General features: G+C 40.0%; 1 protein-coding gene across 3 annotated transcripts in view; it reads left to right on the top strand.

The window, feature by feature from the left end:
- SLC23A2 (solute carrier family 23 member 2) overlaps window positions 1-26,564 on the top strand; it is an 82,835-nt gene that overhangs the window by 29,140 nt on the left and 27,131 nt on the right. For all 3 annotated transcript variants that reach the window (XM_075207384.1, XM_075207383.1, XM_075207386.1), the window contains 6 exons: window positions 8,270-8,543; window positions 14,706-14,804; window positions 19,463-19,579; window positions 23,140-23,297; window positions 24,074-24,162; window positions 26,419-26,486. In XM_075207384.1, coding sequence (XP_075063485.1) covers window positions 8,439-8,543; window positions 14,706-14,804; window positions 19,463-19,579; window positions 23,140-23,297; window positions 24,074-24,162; window positions 26,419-26,486 — 636 coding nt within the window. In that variant the 5' untranslated portion in view covers window positions 8,270-8,438. The remainder of the gene's footprint in view (window positions 1-8,269; window positions 8,544-14,705; window positions 14,805-19,462; window positions 19,580-23,139; window positions 23,298-24,073; window positions 24,163-26,418; window positions 26,487-26,564) is intronic.

Below are 26,564 nucleotides of genomic sequence, written 5' to 3'. Positions count from 1 at the left end.
GTGGGACCTTAATGACCCGTTAAAAGCACTATCGTGCTTTATTAAATATGCTCCTTAATATCTTAAATTCTGTCTCTTACTGAATATACTTATCCATAGCCCTAATCTATTATTTTATTTGTAATGTTCATTTGATATTCTGACTGGAGTAAATAAGGAAACTGCTTTGAGTTATTTACTTAATTAGATAATATAATGAAATGTATATTTGCACAGCAAGTACTCTGAATATTGTAGTGACATGCACAGTTCCATAGCTCTGGAAAGCAGTCTTTCTGTATGTGAAGGATATAGAACCCCAGATCACTACGGAAACCTGGTGCAAGGCTGAGTAAAGTACACCTCTCTGACTTCAGTCTTATTGGAATGTAATGCTTATCATAGACTTTGAAATATAGGGCAATCACAGCGTGTGGCCTCTAAAAGTCCCCATTCCTGATAATCCATCAAAATTGAAAGTATCATTATCGGAAATGTTGAAAAACATGGCTTAAAGGTGAAATCAGATGGACGCCATCGGTGTCTGTGCACGGTCATCTTTCAGGCTTCCAGTGAACCCGCAGCATGTTCATTAGATGCCTACAGACTGGATGCTTGTTACAATAGACACCGACAGATCTCCATGATAAACCATTTTAATGACACCTGTTATTTTAGCCAACGCCAAGTGAACCTAAAATACAGAGATTTTATTATCTGTTCAGTATTTTCAGGTTATTGTTGTCAAAATAGTGATCAGTTTCTCACTATTATAAAGGCATTTGTTGCGATTCCCTGAACATGCATGGCAATGTATCACAAGCTAGTGTACAACCACTTGTGCTGATAAGGATGGAATGGGACTTATACACAAGAGGAACTATGTGAGCAACGTAACCTTGTACAGCCGCATGTCCTCAACAGATAATAATAATCATTGATCTGTAGGAATTGTCTTACGCCTGACTCGCCTGTGACACAGATACTGTTTATACAGATATTTCCAGCGCTGAACTCCGTGGGGGAAGGAGTGTGTGTTAGTGTGAAGTCGGACGAGTGACTTGAGGTGATAAAACTGGTAATAGAGAGGAGGAATAGTGGGCTCTCAAGTGCTCTTTGTTGAATTATTCTCTTCTTATGCTGGAACATGTGAATATATCATCTTTTGTCGTAGTCCTTCAGGTCATAGGGTTTAATCATTGACAGTCTTCCTATTTAAACTGAAATGAAATTCCATGGTGTGTAAAAGGGATCCTATAGTGTGGTATACTCTGTGCTGTGCACTCCCTCTGTACAACAGGTACTGTAGACTTCCTACAGGATACTTTCTCCTACTTGTCTCCAGGCAACAACACGTGATTCATGCTGCTTGTATAATTCACATATTAGTGAATATACTGGGGCCATGCTTTCAGATGGGTATGAAGTCCTATATTGTCAATTATTCTGAAGATTACAATTGTTGCACAACCTTGTTTAATAAAAGATCAAAGTGCTTAAAAAAAAAAAAAGTTCCATTCCCTAATTAGTAATGGGGGAAAGTGTCTGGCGTGTCACACGTTGGAACATTAGATGCTGTTTTCTTACCTTGGTGCTGTTGGCATAATAATTTTCATGCTGGTATCATTGGAGGCAAGTAAATGGCAGCCCTCACAAGTATGCAGGCAGGCATGTGTTCTTTACATATGATAAACAATGACTGCGTATTTCATTGTTTTGTTAAATGGAAATTAAAAGAAAACCAAATGCCTAGGCAGTGTGTTTTTAAGCAAATCCGTGTGTATATTGCAACCTCACTCTGAGAGAGAAAATGTTTAATCTGGCAGAACAAGACCAAGACGTTTCATGTATCGTGTTGGACTATGTCACAGATGTTGAAAGGGAGAGAGAGCCTTGCAGACTACATAGCAGGGCTGAATTCAGGAGACCTATGAAAATTATCTTGGTTAACAATATGCGTTTAAATACAGTGGGGATTAGTTGATATTCTATACTGAAATGTGTTCTAACCCAAACCAATCAATCATTTTTCTAGTGTAGCCTTTATAAATGAATGCAGTTCTCTAGTTGCTATGAGTTACAGCACATTTGTGCCCATAGGGCTATGTTAAGTAGCCCCAATGACTGCCTGGCTCCTGAAGTAATTATTAGATATTGAATTTCAATACTTTTTTTTTTTTCTTTTACAGATGGTAGTCAATGTGTTTTGGCTGCGATCAGGAAAATGGTAATGAGGAGGTTAAATTCAGTTGTCACACTTATGAAATAGGAAATGGCCATTACTAGGACAGTGATTCATCCTGGTGATGAGTCACCATATGCTTTCTCCTGTACAATTCCACACAAGATGTAGATCTATACACAGGGAATGTTTCTCTTGCATGCAGGGGTTGTAGTATTCTGGGTGTAGACCTATAAGCAATTATCCATAGCAAGGAGCTTATTAGGATCTCGGTACTAATCTGTGGATCAGTCAAGGTTCAGACATTCTCTTGCTGCCAGACAGCACCTCCTACTTATCTGCAGAGATGTGTGTGTTTAACCCAGGGGTTGGAGTCCTGTGGCTCTCCAGGGTTTTTGGAACGGCACAAAGCTTAAATTGTCTACTATCCAGGGGCAAGCAGAGTGTGCTGGAACTTGTAGTTCCAAAACATCAGGAGAAGCAGAGGTTGATTTGAGCCTGGTTTAACCCTTTCACAGTTCCAGGATTTGGCACATATAGATCAGTTCCTTTGGTGTCTTTCTGTCCGCGGTAGTGACTTGGCTTGTTGCAAACAAAGAAGATTTTTAAAGTCACGTGATTAGCAAGGCAGGGTCATATGATCCTTACTGTGCAGAATATTAATGTACTGTTTGCATTATTGTAGTCCTGGAATTTGTGTAATTAAAGCTCCTTGGGAGTTGAATAGAACATGTGACTGAATCACACAGTGACATAAGAGGGTGTGTGTCATTCAGTGGCTTTTGTCTCTGCTGTATGCACACACTGATTAATTTTGACATTACTTTTAAGAATGCAGAAAAAGTGGTGAAATGTTAATTCATTGTGACAGGTGCACTTTCCAAGAAAGAAATTCATTTTTTTTCAATTGCTGCTCAGTAAAACCTTTCCCCAGTAAATTGTGTTGTGTAATCTCATTTCCTTCCATAGCTGTGTTTAATAATGTGCACTCATAATCCACACACACCGTGGACGTATTTAAACTCCTTTTTATAAGAGTGCAAACTATCAGTGTACTAGGACCCAGTGACGTTACTGAGACTTTTCATACACAAAATTTCAGGCCTGGACAATATGTATTGGGAACCAATGATTACGGCCAGAAGACCAGGAAAGGGGTTGGGGGTAAGAGGGGGCGGTAGTGGAGGCCATTCAATAGGTAATAGCAATCGCAGGTAAAAAGGTGAGTGTTTAATATGTAGGACTACTTTCACTAGCACATGGTGTGTGTGTGTGTGTGTTTGTGTATATATGTGTGTGTGTGTATATATGTATGTGTATAATATATATATATATATATATATATATATATATATATATATATACATATGTAATATGTTTTCATGAGAGCTATCATCATCATCACCTTGTAACTGACCCATTACATTGCATTTCATTTATCGAGGACTTATGTTTAGAGCCAGGTCCCATTTCTGTTGGACAGCTGGTGCAATCCACAAGCTCAATATTGTTACCTGGTGTCCTTCTAGTGCTGCTATTAGGAACTGGTTTCCACCGAAAACATTTCTACACCTAAAAAATGTCCCACCTGATCTGCCATCTCTAAATCCTGCACATCCAGCATAAACATACTACCAGTTTACACCCTTTTTCCTGAATCGATTGCCCTTTTATTATGTACTTTTCAGATCAATGACTGCTGTGTTCCCACAGATAAAGAACAACCAATCGATACAACTTCTTTTCGGAGCAGACTGTTACTTGTCCGTATTCATTATTTAAGCTTTATGTGTACTCTTCTCTTTATGTTGTTTTTCAGTTTTGTATTATACCTGCTATATTTTTCCCCTGCTGTACAGTACCTACTGTGCAAAAATACACACTTGATCACAGGTGCAGCTATTTCTGTAAGGAAAAGTCCTCTTGTATCTCCCAAAATTCAGGAGTCTGTCAAATCTAGGTGTCGGCAGGATCTAGTATGGAGCCAGGGAAGATGTGCATACAATACCCCAATAGAAATGACTCCTAAATGTTATATAGATTGGCTATCTGGCTCCTGACATGCAGCCATTGGAAAAAAAATAATGTTTTACAAACAACTTAACGTTGTATTTTATGCATACTTGTCTATGCCCCTGGATCCTGTTGGAGACGATTATTAATAACACAATTGGCATAATTAAGCCTGCCCCTTTCGTGCAATGCCGCAAATCACTACGGGGCAACAGGGACGCAAAGGCATCACCATGCCCCTCCCACACATGCCACCCAAGAAAGTAAAGTTGGCATATGGTTATATAGAGCATACAAAATTTTAAGCAGTGTCAGGCAAAGCCTCACAAGCTTCATCTTCATGGTGCTGTTCGGGTTGAAATTTACGCTTGCAGCTCCAAAAATGAGATTTCTGTAAAGTAATGATCGGTGTTATGTGCAGCCGCATATCGTGGGAGGCTCCAGGGGCATACGCAGGATTTGTAGATGGGGGTTTCCACACCATGCCGCCAGTGGGCGTGACAAGCATGCATGGGGGCGTGGCTATAATTTTAGACTGTGCTTGGCTGCTCTCCAACTCTTCCTATCTCCATAATATACATGGTCAATGCTGCGTGCACTACTGTTAGGTGCACGCAGCTCTCCCTTTTCAAGCAGAGACGTGTGAAGTGGGGGCCAGGGTCCAACCACCTCCATTATACAGTGCCCCAGGCTTGGAGGGGGTTTCCAGGCACTAGGACCCCCCTTCGGTTTGCCTATGGGCTCCTATAGGCCCTCCCGCTGAATTTAGTGCTCTGTAAGAGTGTTGTTTGGTGGCTGCGACACTGAGCAACAGATTAATTACTTTAAGATCACATAGCAGACACTAGTATATCTCCTGTCACTGTCACACAGGCTGTATATTTATCTTCTACTCTAACCACTAAAACCAATATACATCCGAGCTGTTGATGAAATCAGTCTGAGAAAGTTTAATGTCACACAGTCGCCATAAGAGTTTTATGATGTCAACTGTATTGTCACCAGTTCCTAATTCACAAAGGTCTCTCGAAGCTTTTTCTTATATGAAATTCTGTTCTAGTACAAACAGTTGCTGCTTTTCTGTTTAATGTGAAAGGTCCGTTTTCATGTTTTCATTGGTATGGGAAATTTTTCCATTTGTATTTGTGGATGCTATGACACAATGGGCCTGAGTCATTAAGGAGAGCAAAGCATAAAAAAGGAGTAACATTTGCACCTGGGCCAAACCATGTTGCATTGGAGGGGAGGTAAATTTAAAATGTGGGGACACATTTATAGTTGGGGTAGGGCATGTCCTAGATCAACTTTAAATTTAGGTGTAGTAGTAAAGCTATTAAGTATTTGTGTGCTAGATGAAAAAACAGCCAGTATTTAACTTATGTGCAAAATAATAAACTAATTTGCACCCCTTGCATTGTAACATGGTTTGCACCTGAGAACATTTACTCATTTTTTGCCTTAATGATTCAGGCCCAATGTCTTTTCAGATAGGCTTTGGTTTTGCTGTTGTCAAGGTTGATGCCCCAGTTTAATAAATATTTTTTATTTTTAAAATGTTAATATCTTTAAATCAATGCTGTATTTACGGCTCTAGTGTTTAGCATGATGATCATTGTCAGGGATAGCCTCCTCTACCAGCTCCCTGATTTTAATAACTTATCAAATAATCAAACAGTCAGACAATACATCGCCTCTATTTTGTCAGGAAACGGCTCCTGACCACATTCACTTGAAGCCAACCGCACTCTGCACACTCGTGACTTGGAAGTTTACCATATGGGGACACACAGGATTCCAGTCTGGTTCTCTCACCTATCCCTTAGGCTACACATCTAACTGGTTCCTTCCCAACACAGGCACGCCCTTCCACACCTCTCCCCAACTGTCACCATCTATGTTTAATGCCCGTAGAGCGCCTATGATCTAATTGCCCAGTTGCGCACGATCAGTGCTCTGATAGTGAAAATAGTTAACACTTCCCACACTGGTATTTAAATGGTCATCCTTGTCAAGCAATCGACCTATTCGAAACAGGCAGTGAACTCCTTTAGAGCAATAAGGACAACACTTAATTAAATGTTAGATTTAATATACAAAAAAGTACAATGTTTACAGGTAATAACAATTAATAAAAGATGACAAAATATATACGGCAAACAAGTAAAATAAAAGGAGAAAGTATAAACTTACATACGAGTTGCATAATCTGCGCCAAGGAAAATTGGCTTGGAAAATGAACAGCTTATCAATATTGATTGACTTCCCAAAAGTCTGCCAATATCTTGTAAGTGACCTCCTCTTTTTAAAGACTTTTGCCACCTTTCCCCTCCAGGTGTCCAGGAGAGGGATGTGACACATTTAACAACCACAGTTTAAATCGTCCCTGTTTTAATCCCCAATGCTAAAATGTAACATATCTTTCCTGGTGAGTGTCACACAGACCCAATTTTATTATTAATAAATCCAATACAAATGTACCAGTTTACTGATACCAAACAGACATAGGTCCAACAGACAGCTTTATTTGACATATGGTCTGCCCTTCGCCATACTATTTATGAATATGTGGTTGATCACTAATTATATTGTGGTATTTTGGAAATGGAATTCTATTTGCCTATATGAAATATAGCAAGCCATCTTGTGGTCTCCTTGTGTAAGACCACTTGCTGGGCCGATTCCGTAAAGTCTGTTTAGGTGCCAAAAACCACTCCAGTGCCAGGGCATGGCTCACCCCAGGGGGGGGTTTTTGAAGCTGTTCAGTTTCCCCTAAAGGTAACAATAAACACAGGCCAGTACTTTTGGCCTCAAATTTTACATCTTTATATAGGTCATTTAGAGCAGACTTTGCTTTGAAGTAATTTGCATGCCCGTATTGCGGTACCGCGTATTATTGTCGTCGGCCTTTCCGGCGTGTAATCGCCGACCACCAAGCTAATATGCCCCTTTGTGTTTTTTCCTCCTCTTTAATGTTCACTTGGTGTTTTGTATTCCTGAGTAATTTGTAATATTGTTGCTGCAACTAGATAGAGCTCTGGGTGAGCACTTACAAATCAGTAAAGGGCATGGATATTAGACATTGTATTCTCTAGGGCAACCATAAGCGGGGAAGTGAGGGTCCTGATGTAGGCAGCCTAGACACGTGAGTAAAAGTTGGGGGACACAGCAGGTATCAAATGGATTAGTGTGCAGGAATTCTCAAGAAACGCATTTCTTAAAAGCTGATTTGTGACAATAATATTCGTCCGAAAGCTTTTGATCAGTGGCAGAATTGGTGTATGTCCATGTGTAAATTGGACAGATCAGGCTTTTTGGCTGAACAACCAGATCTCATTGGCCACAGCTGGTCTGGCTGGTTGATGACCACATACATTGTCTGCCATTCTCGGTCAACATCTGAATGTTCCCAATTTGGTGATCATTGTCAGTAGATGTTCTGTCTCCAGAAAGGTCAGAATTTGGCATACTTGGCTATCAAAATTGCAGCTTTTAGGGACACCTGAGGTCTCATTTGGAAATGAGGTGAATCTAGACTCCTTTATGTGATAGTGGGAGTATGAAATCCCTGTGACTAGTACATGTTTGATTGTCTTAGAAAGGAATTATATTTCCATTTCTCTGCTTGCACTGCTTTGGGCTTGGACAAAGGGTTTTCTTATTAATAGACTTCGAATTTTTCAGTGTCCAGGGGAGAGAGAAGGACTGACATTAATCTATAATCCCTTATCGTAATGGGGATATTGCTGATGAATCCTATCTGAATAAACAATCTGCCAAATCAAAGTCCTTTCTTTTCTGTAGCTAGAATAAACTCTGGATCTGGTCTGGAACTTTAACCGCTCAGAACCTGGTTATTTGTTCTCATTATTTCTTACTGTTCTGATAATCCAGCTTTGTTTAAAATATTCTGGTTATCTTGTTAGTTTCTAAGTGTCCATATTTAGGGAAATGAATATGTATGTCTGTTATAGTTTTCTTACACAGTTTGTAAAATTGTGAACATTCCTGTATGCATAGCTCTATGCACCTCCTAGATGCATGAATGTGTCATTCTGGCTTTGATGTTAAAGTATTTCTCCCCCATCACTCTTCCAGGTATCACTGAAGACCGTCCTTAGAAAACCTATCAGTCCGGATGCTAAGGGAGGCAGAGCCATCTCTCTGAGACCTGTGACCTCATCTTCCTAACCCAGGAATACAACAGTGTTGCAACCCTCCAGCCAGGCTCAGCCAAGGCAAGACAGAAGTGGACATTGCTCCAGCGATGGGCATTGGTCGGAACCCCTCATCTAAAGCGATGGAATCCACAAACTCAACCGATGGGACGTACGAGGAGGAACCGAAACATACAAACTTTTTCACCTTGCCGGTAAGAGCAAGTGCGCTACTTGATCCACAAAGGCAGTAGTTTGATTGGTGTAAGGCCTTCTGACGGATGACAGTGACACGGTGCACAAACCCCTCCTCCTTTAAACCAGTTGCTGTCTCAGTTAATAGCCATAAGTTAGTACAGTTTGTATAGCAAGACAAGGAATATTCAGCTCTTCAGGTATTGGGCAGCACAGTGTCCTAGTGGTTAGCACTTCTGCCTCACAGGACTGGGGTCATGAGTTCGAATCCTGACCATGGCCTTATCTGTATGGGGTTTGTATGTTCTCCCCGTGTTTGCGTGGGTTTCCTCTGTGTGCTCCGGTTTCCTCCCACACTCCAAAAACATACTGGTTGGTTAATTGGCTGCTATCAAAATTGACCTTAATCTGTGTGTGTGTGTGTGTGTGTGTGTGTGTGTATATGTATATGTTAGGGGATTTAGACTGCAAGCTCCAATGTGGCAGGGACTGATGTGAGTGAGTTCTCTGTACAGCGCTGTGGAATTAGTGGCGCTATATAAATAACTGATGATGATTGTCCTCTCTTGTGGTCTTCCCACCCCTAATCACAGTTCTGTCCACCTTTCTGAGATCATCACAGCAGCTTCTTATAATAAAACTGTGTGAAATGAGAAGAAGGATTATTTGTGCAGTTGTGTTCAGGAGTGTCATTTAGCATTAGCTGTGCTGAATGTTACTTGTGTCCCAGTGACAATCCTCAGCAGTTGGACTACGTGTGACTTCTAGGATAACACACCTTCTGTGTCAGGGGAAAGTTTAATGTCGAGCAGTTATTTCTTAACTGTAATAGTCGGCGCTTTTTAAGGTATTTATAGTGCCACAGGAAATAGACCTTAACTGTTTATTATCACTAGTTTATAACCACTACAACTTCCACTATCAGAGCATCATAAAAGGTTTGTTAACCGCGCATTGTGGATACTGGTCTCCTCCTATAAGGTGTGTACTTTAACTCCTAAGGAACAGGTTATTGTGTATGTCATATCGCGCGTTTTGCTTTTGAATTTAGCATTAACGCAGAGGGTTTCTTGGAATTCGTTCATGAATTGAGTATTGTCCATTATTGAAGTACAAACCTATCACAACACTTATGGGACATACAGTTCTTGACAACCAGCAATGCATCGCCTTGACAGTCTCCATTGCAGCACAATTATTGGTTTGGCTGCAAAATATCCCATAAATGCTTTGTGTAATGCATATATGACCAATGTCCGTGTAACACAATTAGGGCTTCCAGTTTGCACTATTGTTTCCACTAGAAACTATAGCTCCCAATCTTGATACATCGCGATTGATGGGAATAGGTCCATAGAACTGTTTGTTTGCCACATGCAGCAAAGTACAATGTGGATTTTGACCTGAACATATTTCATTGGTGTCCACATTTTTATTGCCCTAAGCAGTGGACAGAGTGTAGTGACTTGTGGTTTATTGGTAGCAACTCTATATTAGGCTCATATAATATTTTTATGGTTAGTAATAACAAGACCCTTTAGTAATGCAGCAGTGAACAAACCTATGTAGAATTAAGGCGCCAATCTGCCAAATCTAGGAGTCAGAACAACGTATTTTAAGGAGCCAGTTAATGATGTAAATCCATTGACCCCAATATAAATGACTCCAAAACGTTGGACACCAGCAGTTTTTGGCTCCTGGAATTTTTCCAGCCTTGTAATTATGTGTTGTCCATTAGAATTTTTATTACCCCCTGAGAAAGTCCCATAAAGAGACCCTTCTTTCAACGCGAAGCGCGGTGGAGACAAGTTTTGAACCCTATCCTTCTAGTGGACACTGAATGGATTATAGACCAATAAGCAGACCTCATACTGTTCCAGGGAAACATCTGGAGAGCCTGTGATCAGATAATTCTGTTTCAAGTTTTTTTGATTGAAGTCACTTTGTTTACAGCATTTTTGTCAGTAAGAAAGAAGCGGGTATGTGCAATATATTTATATATTGTAGGAGTAAATAATTTTTTTTGAAGTGCACAATTATGTGCAGCAGAGCATATTAAAGAAGTTTGGAGTTTAAAGAGATCTAGCTTGAGAGGAGATATGCATCTTATGATATAATTGTTGGTATGTAGGCAGTTCATATGTATCACTGGTGAATTGTACAGAGATTGGAGTGGGTTTTCACTGAAAAGTGGCATTTACAGTGGATGTTCAGGGATTGATTTTGGAAACATGCAGTGAAAAGAGATTTTTGGGTATTAATACACTGTAGAAGTGTGATTTGTGCACAGGGGTGTATTCTTCTCAGTTGGTTCTAGGCTAAAATCCTTGGATATATGGAGCACAGAGCGTTTTGAGATACAGTCATCATTATATATATATATATATATATATATATATATATATATATATATATATATATATATATATATATATATATATATATTCTATCATCATCCTCATTTATTTATATAGCGCCACTAATTACGCAGCGCTGTACAAAGAACTTATTCACATCAGTCCCTGCCCCATTGGGGCTTACAGTCTATATTCCCTAATATAGACACACTCACACACAGACACAGACAGAGACAGATACACAGACTAGGGTCAATTTTGATAGCAGCCAATTAACCTACCAGTATGTTTTTGGAGTGTGGGAGGAAACCGGAGCACCCGGACGAAACCCACGCAGATATATATATATATATATATATATTTCCTTGTGCTCTTTTCTTCCCCATAAGTATATGTGTTGTTGTAAAGCCCCCTGATGTGTTATACAATCAATACTAACATATGGTGAGTTGTAGGGTTAGTACTAAGAGACTGCAGAGACCGTTTATTGCATTGACATAATAGCTGAATTAATTGCATATTTCCTTCTGACGGTTTCCATTATTAAGGGAGTTCTTTAAACTAGAAATGTTAATAGGATACTAAATATGTGCTTAAAGTTAAGTAATGTTTTATAGTGCAAGCTAAAAGTAAAAAACCAGCATATTTAAAGGAGAGTATACTAGGCTTGTAATTATGTTAATAGTTTATTTCGTAACAACATCATGATTTATTGCAATAGTTTGAGTCTTAATAAATAGGACTGTTTTAGTGGCATTGAGCCGCGTAACGTAGTTAGGGTGCTCTTGTCACCTATACACATTGGGAGCAGCTATTCTCAGAGACCAGTGACATCCCTGATGCGCTTTACTAGGGAGCAGTGACATAACTGCTATAAATAGATTGGCTGTTTCCTCTTAAACATTTCTTCAGTCCATATAATGATTTCCATCGTTGTCTGTAGATGGCTGGTACTATTTAATGGTCTGTAAAAAAAAAAAAACAATCTGGAGGTATTGTGCAGCAGGGAGGCGTCACAATATCTGCTGACCAAATGACCTGTATATATTTTTTTTTTCTGCTGATGAACACTGGTCACTGACCAATATGCAATATTACAGTCTGCAACCTAAACTGGTGGATGAAACATCTCCCACAGATGGGAGTAACTTGTATCACTCTTCAGAGTTGTATGCCACCTCAAAGTCTGTTATCAAGGAAAGATATACTATATGTCTGACTTTTATGATTTGAGTTAACTAGTATAAACTGTTGGGCTCTAGCTCTACCAGTTTCCCCTCTGGGTCATGTAGAAGTTCAGATGTACTTAAAAATATATTTTTATGAATGCGTATTGATGGATCTACCAGATAAAAGGCTATCTCAGTCTTCACACAATACAGGAGCGCTGATATTTATAATAATCTTTTTTTTTTTTTTTTTTTTTTTTTTATAGAACTCTTAATTATCTGCTACATGCCCTAGATCTGCTGCTTCTCTCCAAGTGTCTGGTTACCACGGAAACCTCTTCTTTGCTGCTCATTAAAATAGCATTCTTCATGGTTTGGGGAGAAAATTGCACCTTCCTCCAGCCCCACCTTAACCCATATCCCGCCTACTTATGTCCCACATTGTGATATTATACAAGCACGCTAGACACCACAGTACAATTCCTGAATGTGCAGTAATTGCCAGACAGGGATTTAACTGTAATTAGATTACTGTACTGTTGCATCTTATCAAAGTATATTACCTGAGAGCTAGTGTGTGACTAATTGGTCTTTGTTTCCATAGAACCTCCCTGAATTCATCTACTACCTGGCTGTAGTTCCCTGGATGCATGTGCCTTTGATACATACTTGTGTGTGTATGTGTGTGTGTATGTGTATGTGTATATATATATATATATATATATATATATATATATATATATATATATATATATATATATATATATATATATATATATATATATATATATATTAAAATGAGAATCCTGTAACAGGCGTATTGCACAACACACTTTTGCAATACAACTACACTAATATTACTTGTCCTCTGTATAGAAACCTCCTCATTCTCATATAGACTGTAATTGGGGCTGTCTAATAAACGGGTCTGTAGTCAGTGGTGGTAAAAGCTGTACTTTCCTCCCTTGCACTGTTATCAGGGTCAGTGCTGATCTCATCACACACTGTTTGTTGTAGTTTGTTGGGTAAGAGTTCAGAGAAGTTAATACAAAGAAGATAAGAGTTGTAGGAAGCAGGAGCGAAACCTGCTGCCTCATGGTACAACAATGAAAAATGTATGCATAGGACGCACTTGTCAAGAAAAACTAGTCTTTAAGAACACATTCTCTATCTTGGTTTCTATTGAGATGTATGTAAAAGTAGTTACCCCCCCCCCCCACTCTCTACCCCCGGGTATTGAGAGTCTTGTCTAACAGACAGTAAAAGGTGCTGAGTCATTACATGAAAGTCACAGTAGCATATATTAGTTAGGTTGTATGTCACCTGCCTAGATTACACAAATACTCCTTATCTCCTGGTGCCTAAGGCCTTTGCTCCTACATTTCTATATTTGCCAGGCCCAATGTAAATATTTTATTATATCATTCAAAGTGACAGTAGCAATTAGAGAAGAAATACTTAACTTTCAGGTGGTTCTGTAAAACATTTTTTGGATTGTAGCAAATACATTGTAGAGAGATTTTAGGATACTACTTATTTTTATATAAGTGGATCACCACTGGATATAAGTAGGCTTATATCCAGTGGTGTACTCTGGGGTGCTGTGTATTTACTTTACTGCTCAAATAACCAATGAAAAAAAAATAAAAAATATTATTATTTTTTTATTTTTACTGAGAATTTTTTTTTATTAGGTTTTGCAAAATTTCAAGTAAGGGTACAAAAAAAAAAAAAAAGAGGGCTAAGGGAAGGATGTTAAGATAGGGGAAGGAGTATTTAAAATTCATTTTGTTTGTAGTTGGGTGGTATGAAATTGTATGTATTACCGTGGCCACATATGCTGCCACGGCCAGAGGGAGGCAGTGTGGCACTCACGCCGAGTGGCATGATCACTCTGGCATCGTTGGGCCAAGGTGTAAGATGTCTGCACACATAGGCATTGTCAACGTACCCGACAATGATCCTATCTGTTGTAATAGGATTGTCATTGAGTGTAGTCATCGTTTTGGGGCCTAAACACTGCAGTTATTGACCAAATTATCCTGGCGTGTGGCCAGCCTTAGACACATGACAAGTACTGTATTTGTGTTTATGACATTCTCTCTCTTATCTGCTCCCTCGCAAATTTCCCCCTAGCGTCTGATAAGAATAAATAAAAAAATAGGGAATTTGTCATCTGAAACGGTCAGGACTTTTATATTGTTCCAGAACAAATATTAGCTACTTTGTGTAACGTTAAATGTCAGAAGAGCAGTTCAGGAAAATGAATTTAAGGGAAAAATAAGATATTTAACTCCGTTTTTATATAATGAACTTTTTTTTAGGCTCCCTTTGCTCACAGCAGTGTCCTTCAGCAGCCTGCTGATTGGTATGCTGAAGAACAGAATCACATTAGTAACACTGGACGTAGCATTTTACCATAAACTACAAAAAAAGCCTTTGTAGGATGATTATAGTGAGTCATAGGCTGGTACACAGTACAGGTTTTTCACCCGATTATCATGCCAATCACACGATATCTTCCAATAAGGACCACTGCCTTATTGGAAGATATGTTCTGTTCTGAAAGGCTCCTGCAACATTATATATATATATCTCCGTTTTATTTACTTCATATTTCAGTCAACTAACTTGTGCTTCATATTTTGGATTTCAGGTGGTGATAAATGGAGGTGCCACGCCCAGTGTTGATCAAGATACTGAAGACACAGAACTAATGGCCATTTATACAACAGAAAGTGTGATCGCTGAGAAGGTTTGTGCTTCCTGTCGTGAGTTGCTTTATGGCATATAGATAAGTCACATGATCTGGAAACGTGGTTAGTGGCAGAGGAGGTGGTGATCCATAGGCTGGACTGACCTCCCTTCTGTAGCCACTGGATGTTGGTCCACAAGCTGGCACTCTGGGGTGTTCAAGTGGAAAGCACTGTCCTGTGTGAATACACACAGTAATGAGACTGCCCAAATGCATTCTTTCTACGACGGGGTACGGTCATGTATGGGAGGTAAAACATACATCTTATATAATCTGTGACCGTGCTAAAAAATGTTTGCTTTATAATACACCGATCCTGAGGCCAGATCCTGAGCGTGCGCAGCTGCTCCATTTGGATATAGTACTGTGGTTCAGCCCTTGTTAGTCACTACTAGTATTGCAGTAGTTATTCAAGCAGCGGGAGGCTTGCTTTCAAAGTGCCGTATAGTCCTTTTACTCTCATCACACCTAATTACAGTAGTATGTCACAATTTGGCAGCCTCAACAGCACACACGAGAACTGGAACGTGCAGATTTCCAAAACATGGGTGGACTTAATAATTTTTTGTCTCTTTACCCCCCGGGGTGTGTTCACCCGTGGTTCCATCTCTAGCATGTTAGTGATGACTTTATCCTACAAGAGAAAGATTACTATAATGTGTGCTGAGGCTGGCAACGCATCTGGGGGGAGGAGGGTGCTAAGCAAACACTGACTGCTCAAGACTTGTTAGTCTCCCTACAGTGCTCTCTCAACTTTGTTTCCTGCGTTTTTCTAATTTCTGTGTAAGGTTGTTTACTTTGCACGTCCACAAATTAACCCTCTCTTTCCCCAGCATGTTTCTTTGTTTGCAATGAATAGTATTGGATACACTTTTCTGCAGATTTATGTATTACAACATTAGCACGAGTGTAAGTAGACATTGGATTAGTGGACTGCGCAGCTAGTCGTCTCTCTCTCACTTCTTCATGGAGTAAGACTGAGTAACACCAATGTCTCAGAGGTGCCTTATGCATTGTGGGAGAATGGCCAAGTTGGTTGTATCCTGAGAGTACGGTTGTATAATGGCAGGGTAAATTATAGCTTGCATTCACAATGTGTGCAGACTTGATTCTGTCGCTTAAAATTCTTTAGAGATTTACATTTTCATGCTATTTCTGAATCCACCTGATCCACATAATACCGGATTTACACTGCAAACCTGGCAATAATGTCAATTTGGCAGCAACAAGTATTGTTGTAAGCTGCACAATCTGTGACCAGATTGCAAAGTTTAAGGTCACTGTTTTAGGTTGGGCGTGTGGCCAAACCCTGTTTCTGCATTAGTAAGACACGCATCAAAGCTGGAAAAGCCACTGCTAATCCTTGTTTAAATAGTTCTGAAATCTTTACCCAAACTATATGAACTTAGAAGAATCTGGTGTGGGGAGGGGATGAGGGAACAGGAAGCAGCTTCCTCACAAAACCACAATTTTTGTTACAAATTATTTTGTGAAATAAAATACATATAGGGCCTGTGTTATTAAGAAAAGCAAGTGCACAAAATAAGTAAGTTTTCTCCTGGACAAAACCATGTTACAATGCTGTTTTGTACGTGCAGACGCAGCAGACGTATTTATTTCGTTTGTGGAAATAAATAGAAATCAATGCATGGTGATGAGATTCTGCATTTTAACTTCTATTATCTGTTCTTATATTTCTCATTAATGGATTGTGTTAGAAAACAGTGTGGAAACCATGTTATCAGAACAGGACGTCTTACTTTTGTCAGACAAGGTTATTTGGGCTTTGCCAGTGTCTCGCATATGAAAGCGTCAGCAGAACTGATCGAGGCACAGTAACAATATTTTTGTTATTTTGTTAATAGACTGACTTGCTTGGTATTGTCACAGCCTACGGTGGTAATAAGCTGTTGTACCTTGTATTGTAAACAATACACATACATTAAGTCAGTAGCTAGATCCATGCAAAGAACATCCAGTCATGCGTTTTGTCTAATTAGGTCTGTACCAATGATATTAACATTGTAACTATGAACATTAAGTGTGAAGGTTGGCAAGCTCGGCTTTTGTTTAATCCCATTGTAAGTAAAATTGGACTGGGCTGGATAGGGAAGACAGATCTCTTCTAATAGAACAAGTGTACCGTTTAATGATTAACAAAGCTACAAATTCAGTGACATATGCACTACCATTCAGCGTCACCAATGTTTAGGGAGCACCTGAAACACTGAATGACATCATTTCAATCAGCCAGTGATTCTATTTTCCCTGCAGCGGAGAAGCAACCGGCAGCGTCTTACAGGTGAAGCTGAAGTTTCTTCATGTCCGTGTTTCGCTGGGAGTGTGGCACTTGTATATAATGTCACAGCCAGGTGCCATACTCCCAATCTGAGGGGCAGAGGATGCTGAAGGGAGAAGGTGCCCCAGTGCTGGTACCACCCCTGTTGATGGGGCTGATCCACCATTGTACAAATGGATCTCTGTTAACACGCCCAAGGTGCTGCTGTTCTAGATGTTTTGGAAGATTCCTTCCCCTTGAACAGGCAATCTCGTGGTGTGGTTGAGGTATTGCAGAGTGCCTACTGTAGGGGATGGATGAGGTATTGCAGAGTGTCTGCTGAAGGGGATGGATGAGGTATTTCAGAGTGCCTGCTGTAGGGGATGGATGAGGTATTGCAGAGTGTCTGCTGAAGGGGATGGATGAGGTATTTCAGAGTGCCTGCTGAAGGGGATGGGTGAGGTATTGCAGAGTGTCTGCTGAAGGGGATGGGTGAGGTATTTCACAGTGCCTGCTGAAGGGGATGGGTGAGGTATTTCAGAGTGCCTGCTGAAGGGGATGGATGAGGTATTGCAGAGTGCCTGCTGAAGGGGATGGATGAGGTATTGCAGAGTGCCTGCTGAAGGGGATGGATGAGGTATTGCAGAGTGCCTGCTGAAGGGGATGGATGAGGTATTGCAGAGTGTCTGCTGAAGGGGATGGATGAGGTATTGCAGAGTGCCCGCTGAAGGGGATGGATGAGGTATTGCAGAGTGCCTGCTGAAGGGGATGGATGAGGTATTGCAGAGTGTCTGCTGAAGGGGATGGATGAGGTATTTCAGAGTGTCTGCTGAAGGGGGTGGATGAGGTATTGCAGAGTGCCTGCTGAAGGGGGTGGATGAGGTATTGCAGAGTGCCTGCTGAAGGGGATGGATGAGGTATTTCAGAGTGTCTGCTGAAGGGGATGGATGAGGTATTGCAGAGTGCCTGCTGAAGGGGATGGATGAGGTATTGCAGAGTGCCTGCTGAAGGGGATGGATGAGGTATTGCAGAGTGTCTGCTGAAGGGAATGGATGAGGTATTTCAGAGTGTCTGCTGAAGGGGATGGATGAGGTATTGCAGAGTGCCTGCTGAAGGGGATGGATGAGGTATTGCAGAGTGCCTGCTGAAGGGGATGGATGAGGTATTGCAGAGTGTCTGCTGAAGGGGATGGATGAGGTATTTCAGAGTGCCTGCTGAAGGGGATGGGTGAGGTATTTCAGAGTGCCTGCTGAAGGGGATGGGTGAGGTATTTCAGAGTGCCTGCTGAAGGGGATGGGTGAGGTATTTCAGAGTGCCTGCTGAAGGGGATGGATGAGGTATTTCAGAGTGCCTGCTGAAGGGGATGGATGAGGTATTGCAGAGTGTCTGCTGAAGGGGATGGATGAGGTATTGCAGAGTGCCTGCTGAAGGGGATGGATGAGGTATTTCAGAGTGTCTGCTGAAGGGGATGGATGAGGTATTGCAGAGTGCCTGCTGAAGGGGATGGATGAGGTATTGCAGAGTGCCTGCTGAAGGGGATGGATGAGGTATTGCAGAGTGCCTGCTGAAGGGGATGGATGAGGTATTGCAGAGTGCCTGCTGAAGGGGATGGATGAGGTATTGCAGAGTGTCTGCTGAAGGGAATGGATGAGGTATTGCAGAGTGCCTGCTGAAGGGGATGGATGAGGTATTGCAGAGTGTCTGCTGAAGGGGATGGATGAGGTATTGCAGAGTGCCCGCTGAAGGGGATGGATGAGGTATTGCAGAGTGCCTGCTGAAGGGGATGGATGAGGTATTGCAGAGTGTCTGCTGAAGGGGATGGATGAGGTATTTCAGAGTGCCTGCTGAAGGGGATGGATGAGGTATTGCAGAGTGTCTGCTGAAGGGGGTGGAGTCTTCTGAAATAACACAAACAATTGGCAAAAATCTGTCTCCATACAAAATAAAAAACACTTCTCATTCACAGAGATCAGCAAATAAATCAATAGAAAAACAAAACAAAAAACATAAGCGTGCAGGAACATGTGAGTACCCAGCCCTATACAGGGCTCTACTACATAGATGTGCTGTTAGAATTAGATAAATTTAGGGCTTGTGCGGACATGTAATAAACCCAGATGTGACAGATTCTCCTTAGAATACCTGATTACAACTAGTTTGGCATCCACTGATGTGATGTGCTTACTCAATGTTATGTCATGGTCCATTTCTTTGACATTTAGAAGGTGATAACTTCAGGCTATTAGTAGGTACTGTAAAAACGCACAAACATACTTTCCTAATGGTATATTAAAGACAAGTAAACCTCTGTAGACAGCTGGGACACTCTTTGCCATCTTATGTATCTCTTCTACCTTCTCTGTTGTCTTATTCCATACAGAGCTCTCTGGCAGAGACACTGGACAGCACTGGGAGCTTAGACCGGCAGCGGATGGACATGATTTATACTGTGGAAGATGTGCCTCCCTGGTATCTGTGCATCTTCCTGGGCTTACAGGTATGTAGCCAGTCTGTCAAATCTAGGAGACAGAAGGGATGAACACAATGGTACATCAATAGAAGTAACATCAATAAGTACCTATGGGTCTGTTCTACAGAATGTTTGGATTAGTGTGGGGTTTTTTATTATTTATTTTTTTTTAAATTTTCAGCATCATCATCTTCTTCAGTTATTTATATAGCGACACTAATTTCTGTACAGAGAACTCGCATCAGTCCCTGCCCCATTGGAGCTTACAGTCTAAATTCCCTAACATACACATACAGACAGACAGAGAGAGACTAGGGTCAATTTTTGATAGCAGCCAATTAACCTAGCAGTATGTAGTGTGGGAGGAAACCGGAGCACCCGGAGGAAACCCACGTAAACACTGGGAGAACATACAAACTCCACACAGATGGAGTTTCGGGAATCGAACTCATGACCCCAGTGCTGTGAAGCAGAAGTGCTAACCACTAGGCCACTGTGCTGCCCATATGCCTTAAATTTACTAGAATCCCTTGACTTTTGATCTTTGTTTTTTTTTGGAACATTGTGGATAAGGGGTTTTGAGATAAGAGCACCCCATTCCTGTTGATACAGGTGTAATCTTCATTATGAACACATTAAATGTTTCTTCCCAATATTTGCATTCAGACTGCTCTTGTATGAAAGTGTGTCCTTGATACACAAATCTTGTACAAGTAATAAACATAAATTAGTTACATTTTACAGACTGACTTCTAACAGTAAAGGGGATAATTACAATTCTGTGGTAATTGCATTACAATTCCTTTGACATTTACAGACTATATGTATACACTTGTAAAGTTGACCTTAACATTTCCTGGTAGATAGATTTTTAAAGTTAAAATTGGTTAAGTAGTTGCTACATTGTAATATGGACAGTTACCATGTGAGGTAATTATTTTAGTCTGGTAAATATGTGTTTCGTGTGATATACTTGTGTGTTTACAGGTGATCTTTACATAGGAAAATGTTATATACATGCGTGTTTATTCTGTGAGCTTATTCCGGGAACAAAGAGAGACCATTGAGAGGAATATAAAGGTTTTGATGAAGTGGTAATAACACAGCTTAAGTCAGATGCTGACAGTGTGGAAGTGAAAGATTGTGATGTTTGAGTGTAGTGTCTGCCTTATGGGGACAACATGTTTTCTGTAGTATAATCCTGTGGATTGCAGTGTATGGTTATAGGATAGAGTGGGTAACAGTGTAGGGACGGCGGTTGTATAGGGTGGGTGTCTGGTTTGGGTTGGTGGCAATGTTGGCATCATGTACTGTGGTGTGGGTTGCAGTATAGTATAGTGTAGTACTGTATTTAGTTTGTGACTGAAATAAAAAATGGTACAGTTTTAGCTGTAAAATAGATGAGAATTGAAGGGGAGCATAGGTGTGAGTACAGTGGTAGAGGTTAGTTGTAAGCATTGTGGGTGAGAGCATAGTGTGTGTATTCGTATTGTGTATGGTGGCAGTGTAGTCTTACACAGATATCAAATGTGACAACAGGAAGCTTTTTGCGGTTTTTAATGATATGTGCCGAGTGTAAGGAACCCTGTAGAGCTGCTGTGTGAGATCTTTGGTTAGGTGCTGCTGGGACTGTGAGCTGGTGGATGGGGCAGGATAGTGACCAGCGTGGCTGAAGGAGAGCTATAGGTGGTTTTATTAGTGATGAGTTGCTGGAGTAGCAGATTCTCTGAAGACAGTTGTCAGGAGTGTGTATTAGGCTCCTGGATCATCGGTTGGATGACGGAAGCTGCTGGTGTAGACAGACTAGTTCCAGCTGTCACTGGCTGCCTGTGATGCACTGCTGTCCGCACCTGAGCCTGTCTCGCTTTATTTGCCTCCAAGTGTCTCTCGTTACATTTCACAAATAGTAATATACATATAAATGATGCCGTACGCAAGCCTGTATTATATATATTTTATACACATACATAATGTTAGTTTACCCCATCCTAAATATAAATAAATCTGTAACTAGATCTTTGTTTTGTCAGTCTATTTAATATTAAAAATTATACATGCCTAAACTTACATTTACTTTATGTAGCTTACTTTGGCAACAAGGTTGTGCTTAGTTCTTGCATTCGTTCAAATGTTACCAGGTATTGGGATATGTCAGTAAACATATATCATTACCGATCTGCATTGAAGAGGTCTACTGTCTCTCAGATCAAATCATCCCCCAAATCATTCCATCAGATAGATATAGATATATATATATATATATATATATATATATATATATATATATATATATATATATATATATATATATATATATATCTGTCCGTTCCGTTAGATTTTGTGCCTGCAAACTTTCCTGACATCCATAAACGCTACGTATGTTGTTTTTTTGTTTTTTTTATTATTATTATTGTTTTTTTTAACTTGCACACTACCCATAGACATGTAGTAATAAGATGTATAACACATATAGAAGATATGTGTAACTTGTATTAATAAAAGATACATTCAGTGCTTCTTACGGTCACGTGTGATTGGTCAGCAGCAGTTATTACTGGCGTCACCTAGCTATCACAGTGGTGGATCAATGGAATATCAAACAACATAGCTGGTGGTGATGAAAATACAAAGTGCATTCTGGGATTTGTCTAGTTCCATTTGTTAAGTTTTCAAGGTAGACTTCTGATATGTGCGGGTAATTCTCTTTTAACATATACCTGATCCTATAAAGATAAAGGGGGCAGTCACATTGAAATACAGGTCTTCTTTCGAGTGCTAACCGACAGGAGTATAGCCCTGAATCACTGGCTTGGTTGGGGGGGGGGGGGGGGGGATTAAAGGTGTCTGACGTCCCCCCTTATAAAGTTAAGAAATGATTTTTACCAAAGTGTGATTAGAAATAAAAAATAAAACACCATACAAGGAGCCTTGTAGACATTAGTAGACTAAAATAGGGCAAGATTCCATTATATCATACTTGTGTACATATTATATGTATGTTGTAGATATATCTGAAATATAATCTTGCATTTCATGAAATGTAGGGGTGTAATTGTACCCTTGTGTTTTCCCCAGTAAGTGTTTTTATTCTACTATATATCTTATATATGGATTACCATGTCCACAGTCCGCCCTTCCGGATGGCTGCTCGCACTTTGGAATAGTAGTATGAACAGTTTAAAGGAAAGTAGGAATGGGTGGGTATGTTTACAAGATTGAGGGTTTCAGCAAGGCTGAGGGGATATTCTTCACTCCCACCACTTGGGGGCAGTCTCACTATTGTCAGAACTTACTATTTTACCTGCAGATCCTTGGAACAAACACCCAGCACATTCAGTTGACTAAAGTTGTCAGAATGTTACACCTCTGTTCTTAGGGAGGCAATAATACACATGGCAAGAAGTAACCAGACTTCTTAAAGGAAACCATTTGTTCATGGTGTTTAGACTTCGTTCTGCGATGCTATAGACACAGAAAATACACATGTTAAATAATAATAAACCAGACTTTTTGTAGTCCATTGTTTTTAAGGCCTATTAAATGATGTTATCATCTATTTACTTTTACTATCTCCATTGTTTCCCCAGCACTACCTGACGTGCTTCAGTGGGACGGTGGCCGTGCCGTTCCTGCTTGCAGAAGCCATGTGCGTTGGCTTTGACCAGTGGGCTACAAGTCAGTTGATTGGGACCATTTTCTTCTGTGTGGGAATCACGACTCTGCTTCAGACAACATTTGGGTGCAGGTAAAGCTTTAATTTTACATTTTTGAAGGATTTGAAGATCATTTAATAAGCATTTTATGTAACTGTGTGTTTATTTGGGATTTCTCTAAAGGTGTCTTTTATACCACACTAGTGGATCTGAGTTTACATCCACTTTGTACACACTGATCTGGTGGAGAAGAAGCCTCGGCTTAATCCAACACCTCATTGGACTGAGTAGAGCAGGCCTGGCCAACCTGTGGCTCTTCAGGTGTTGTGAAACTACAAGCCCCAGCATGCTTTGCCAGTCGATATCTGGCAAGGTATGCTGGGATTTGTAGGTTCACAACACCCGAAGAGCCACAGGTTGGCCAGGCCTGGAGTGGAGGGTAACTCAGATCCCCAAAGCAAGAAATAAGTTATGTCTTTAGTAAATGACGCAAACACTTGGTATTGATTTGGTGCACTTTTAAAATTGTATTATTATTCTATACAATAAAGTAATAAAGATGCAGAATGTTATTTATAACAATATTATACTGCATTAAGTACTGGTGAGTAACTATTGGAATATACAAGTACAAAATATATCACAACCCTTCATTTAAATAATATAATAATAGAACAGGTCACATCAAAGTACTTGATGTAATGTAATAATGTTACAATCAGTTGCTGGAATTATCCCATCAAAACTAAAATGTTTCACATTTGTTTTGGGCTGTAAAGAATGAAGTGATGTTATTGTGACTATAGATAGAACTGTGAGTAAAATGAATGGACTGCCTCTCCTCTCATCTGCTGTCATGTTGCTCCAGGTTACCCTTGTTCCAAGCAAGTGCGTTTGCTTTCCTTGCTCCAGCTCGCGCCATCCTATCCCTTGAGAAGTGGAAATGTAATACGACAGGTAAATAATCCAACGGATTTAAGCCACCTGAAATTGCAGATGGTTGGCACACCCTACTACCACCTTTTCTTTGTGTGGACAGGCGCCCAGCCTGGAGGGTAGAACTGCTCTGCGTGAGACACCTATGAGATTATATCCCTTGTTGGCAGGCAGTTAATCCATTGAGGGAGTGGAGGCACCTTAATGAACATAAGAATGTATATAGTCTGTCACTGGATCCCTCTGGCTTATCCAGATGGGGGAAAGCAATGTAGTCAAGACGAGATTTAAAAATAACTATATAAAGCTGGGTACAGGATTGGTGGTGGTTTTGTGGGCTTGAGACACTGCAGTAAGTGAAGAAGGGTGTGAGCAAAGTTTTGTGAACTAAAGATTTTTATTACACTGGGTAATTCCATTGTTTATAAGATGTTTGGTATTGCAACAACCGTAGGATCGGGTGTCACTTGTTCCATTAAAGTCTAAGGATGATCTTTCATTTTTATACGGTTGAATAATCATTAGGATTCCCAAATATGGTGCAACTTGGACAACAGAGCAGTCACTACAGAAAATCTAACGAACATTTTTATGTTCTGTGAAAGATAAACTGGTGTTTGCTCTATAACTGTAGGACAGTGTGTCATCTGGGATGGTACGGGACTTGAGCTGTGCACATGTGACAGTAGTGTTGGCGGTAAATTTAGCTGTGGGATTTAAAGCGAAAGGTAATTTAAGTACAGTGCCAGTGGTTAATCTGCCTCTTATCTCCTGGCACATTCCCGTTTGAGAAAGATAAAGAGGAAATCTTTTGTTCGTGGAAATAGATCAAAGGTCGGGTATTATTGTGAGCCAATCTCTTATATGGAAATTTCCAGCAAGAAAGCCTTATTCTTTTTAGTTTTGCGTAGTGAAATGATCCTGTCATTTGATGTTCGACATGCACTATTCCTAGAACCAAATATAGACCAAATATAGACTTGTTGTTTAGTAGTCCTCTTTATTAACTTAACTCCCCAATATCAGTACCAGTTGTGAAATCAAAATATTTGAATACATTTAGTAGTTTTACACCACTCTGAAACAAAAATAAGCTTACACATATCACTAATAGATGGTGTTCTGTTAGTATAGCATAAGCATATAAATAAATTATACGCATGCAACAAAAAATTCCAAGACAATTTAAAATGCAACACAATAGAAGTAGGCCTAGAAAAGAAAGTTAGTTACAGACTTGCTGCAGAAGCTAGTTAAACACAAGTATACAACCTCCAACCTCTCGTTGATTAGGTTTGGTTTAAAATCATAGTGTGGGAAGCCTGTGATCACTTTCACATTTAATCCTTTTAGTTAGAGATGTTTCAAAAGTTAAATTGTGCTAAGCTTTGTCTTGTTTATTTTGTAAGTACTTATATTTTACTCAGACATTTGTGGAAAAACTGCATTTATTGCTGTGCAATTATCCTCCTCAATAATTCATAACAGGGCTGATTGTTCACTGTTGACTTTTTGTTTGTCAAACATGGGGATACAGTCATTTCACGCATTAATTTGATAATGCTTTATCAAATCTTCTGCATTGTTGATGATGTCTCCCCCTGTTGGTGCATAAGACACATGACAGGGAAATTGAAAGTTTCCTTTATCTCTTAGAAATAAATGTCCGATGAGGAATTGGTTTCATGATGTCCAAAAAGTATAGACAGGTTTTATCATTTACAGTAGTTTTCTTCATTAAGTGTCCAAGATTTAAAAAATTACTGTTTTACAAACCAGTGATGTGTTATATAAGGCAGTTAAGTTATTTCTTCTTGACCATATGCTACCTTACCAGGCCATGTTGTGTAGATCTCCATTATTGTGGTGCACTCATGTGATATAAAACTGGCTTTTGCATGTTATTGCCACCTGTTCTTCCTTTTCCACACCAAATGCAGTAACCAAATGAAGACATCTATTACCTGATTGTGGCTAGTGCTGAAGGCGTATTAGTTAGGGAAGAATAAGCATATCTAATTAAAGATTTCCAATGTAAAAACTGGACTATCCAAGATGGCAAAGTACATGTGGGAGGTCATAATTCATTGTGACTTTATAATGTGGAATCTATTCCTTATGTACAATATTATCTTGTTGGAGTTGCATTTAAAGTCCATGGAAATATTTAGTTTGTTGGTAAGAGAAGTCTCCTCCACGTTGGCCAATCAAATAGTTTATCGGTCAGACGTTTTTCGGACCTGGCCATTGGTTCACCTGATGTTTTGTCTATTGCAGATTTGTCTCTTGCTAATGGAACTGAGCTCCTTCACACAGAACACATATGGTACCCGAGGATACGGGAGGTACAGTACTTGACCTATTAATTTAAGTGTTAGGGGAGACCTGCCACGCAAGGCTTGGTAGTAGACACGTAGGATCCA

This window comes from Mixophyes fleayi, chromosome 4 (genome assembly GCF_038048845.1).
Source record: "Mixophyes fleayi isolate aMixFle1 chromosome 4, aMixFle1.hap1, whole genome shotgun sequence".
Classification (NCBI taxonomy): domain Eukaryota; kingdom Metazoa; phylum Chordata; class Amphibia; order Anura; family Limnodynastidae; genus Mixophyes; species Mixophyes fleayi.
Note: the sequence above shows the minus strand (reverse complement) of the source record. Positions and strands in the feature narration are given on the sequence as shown.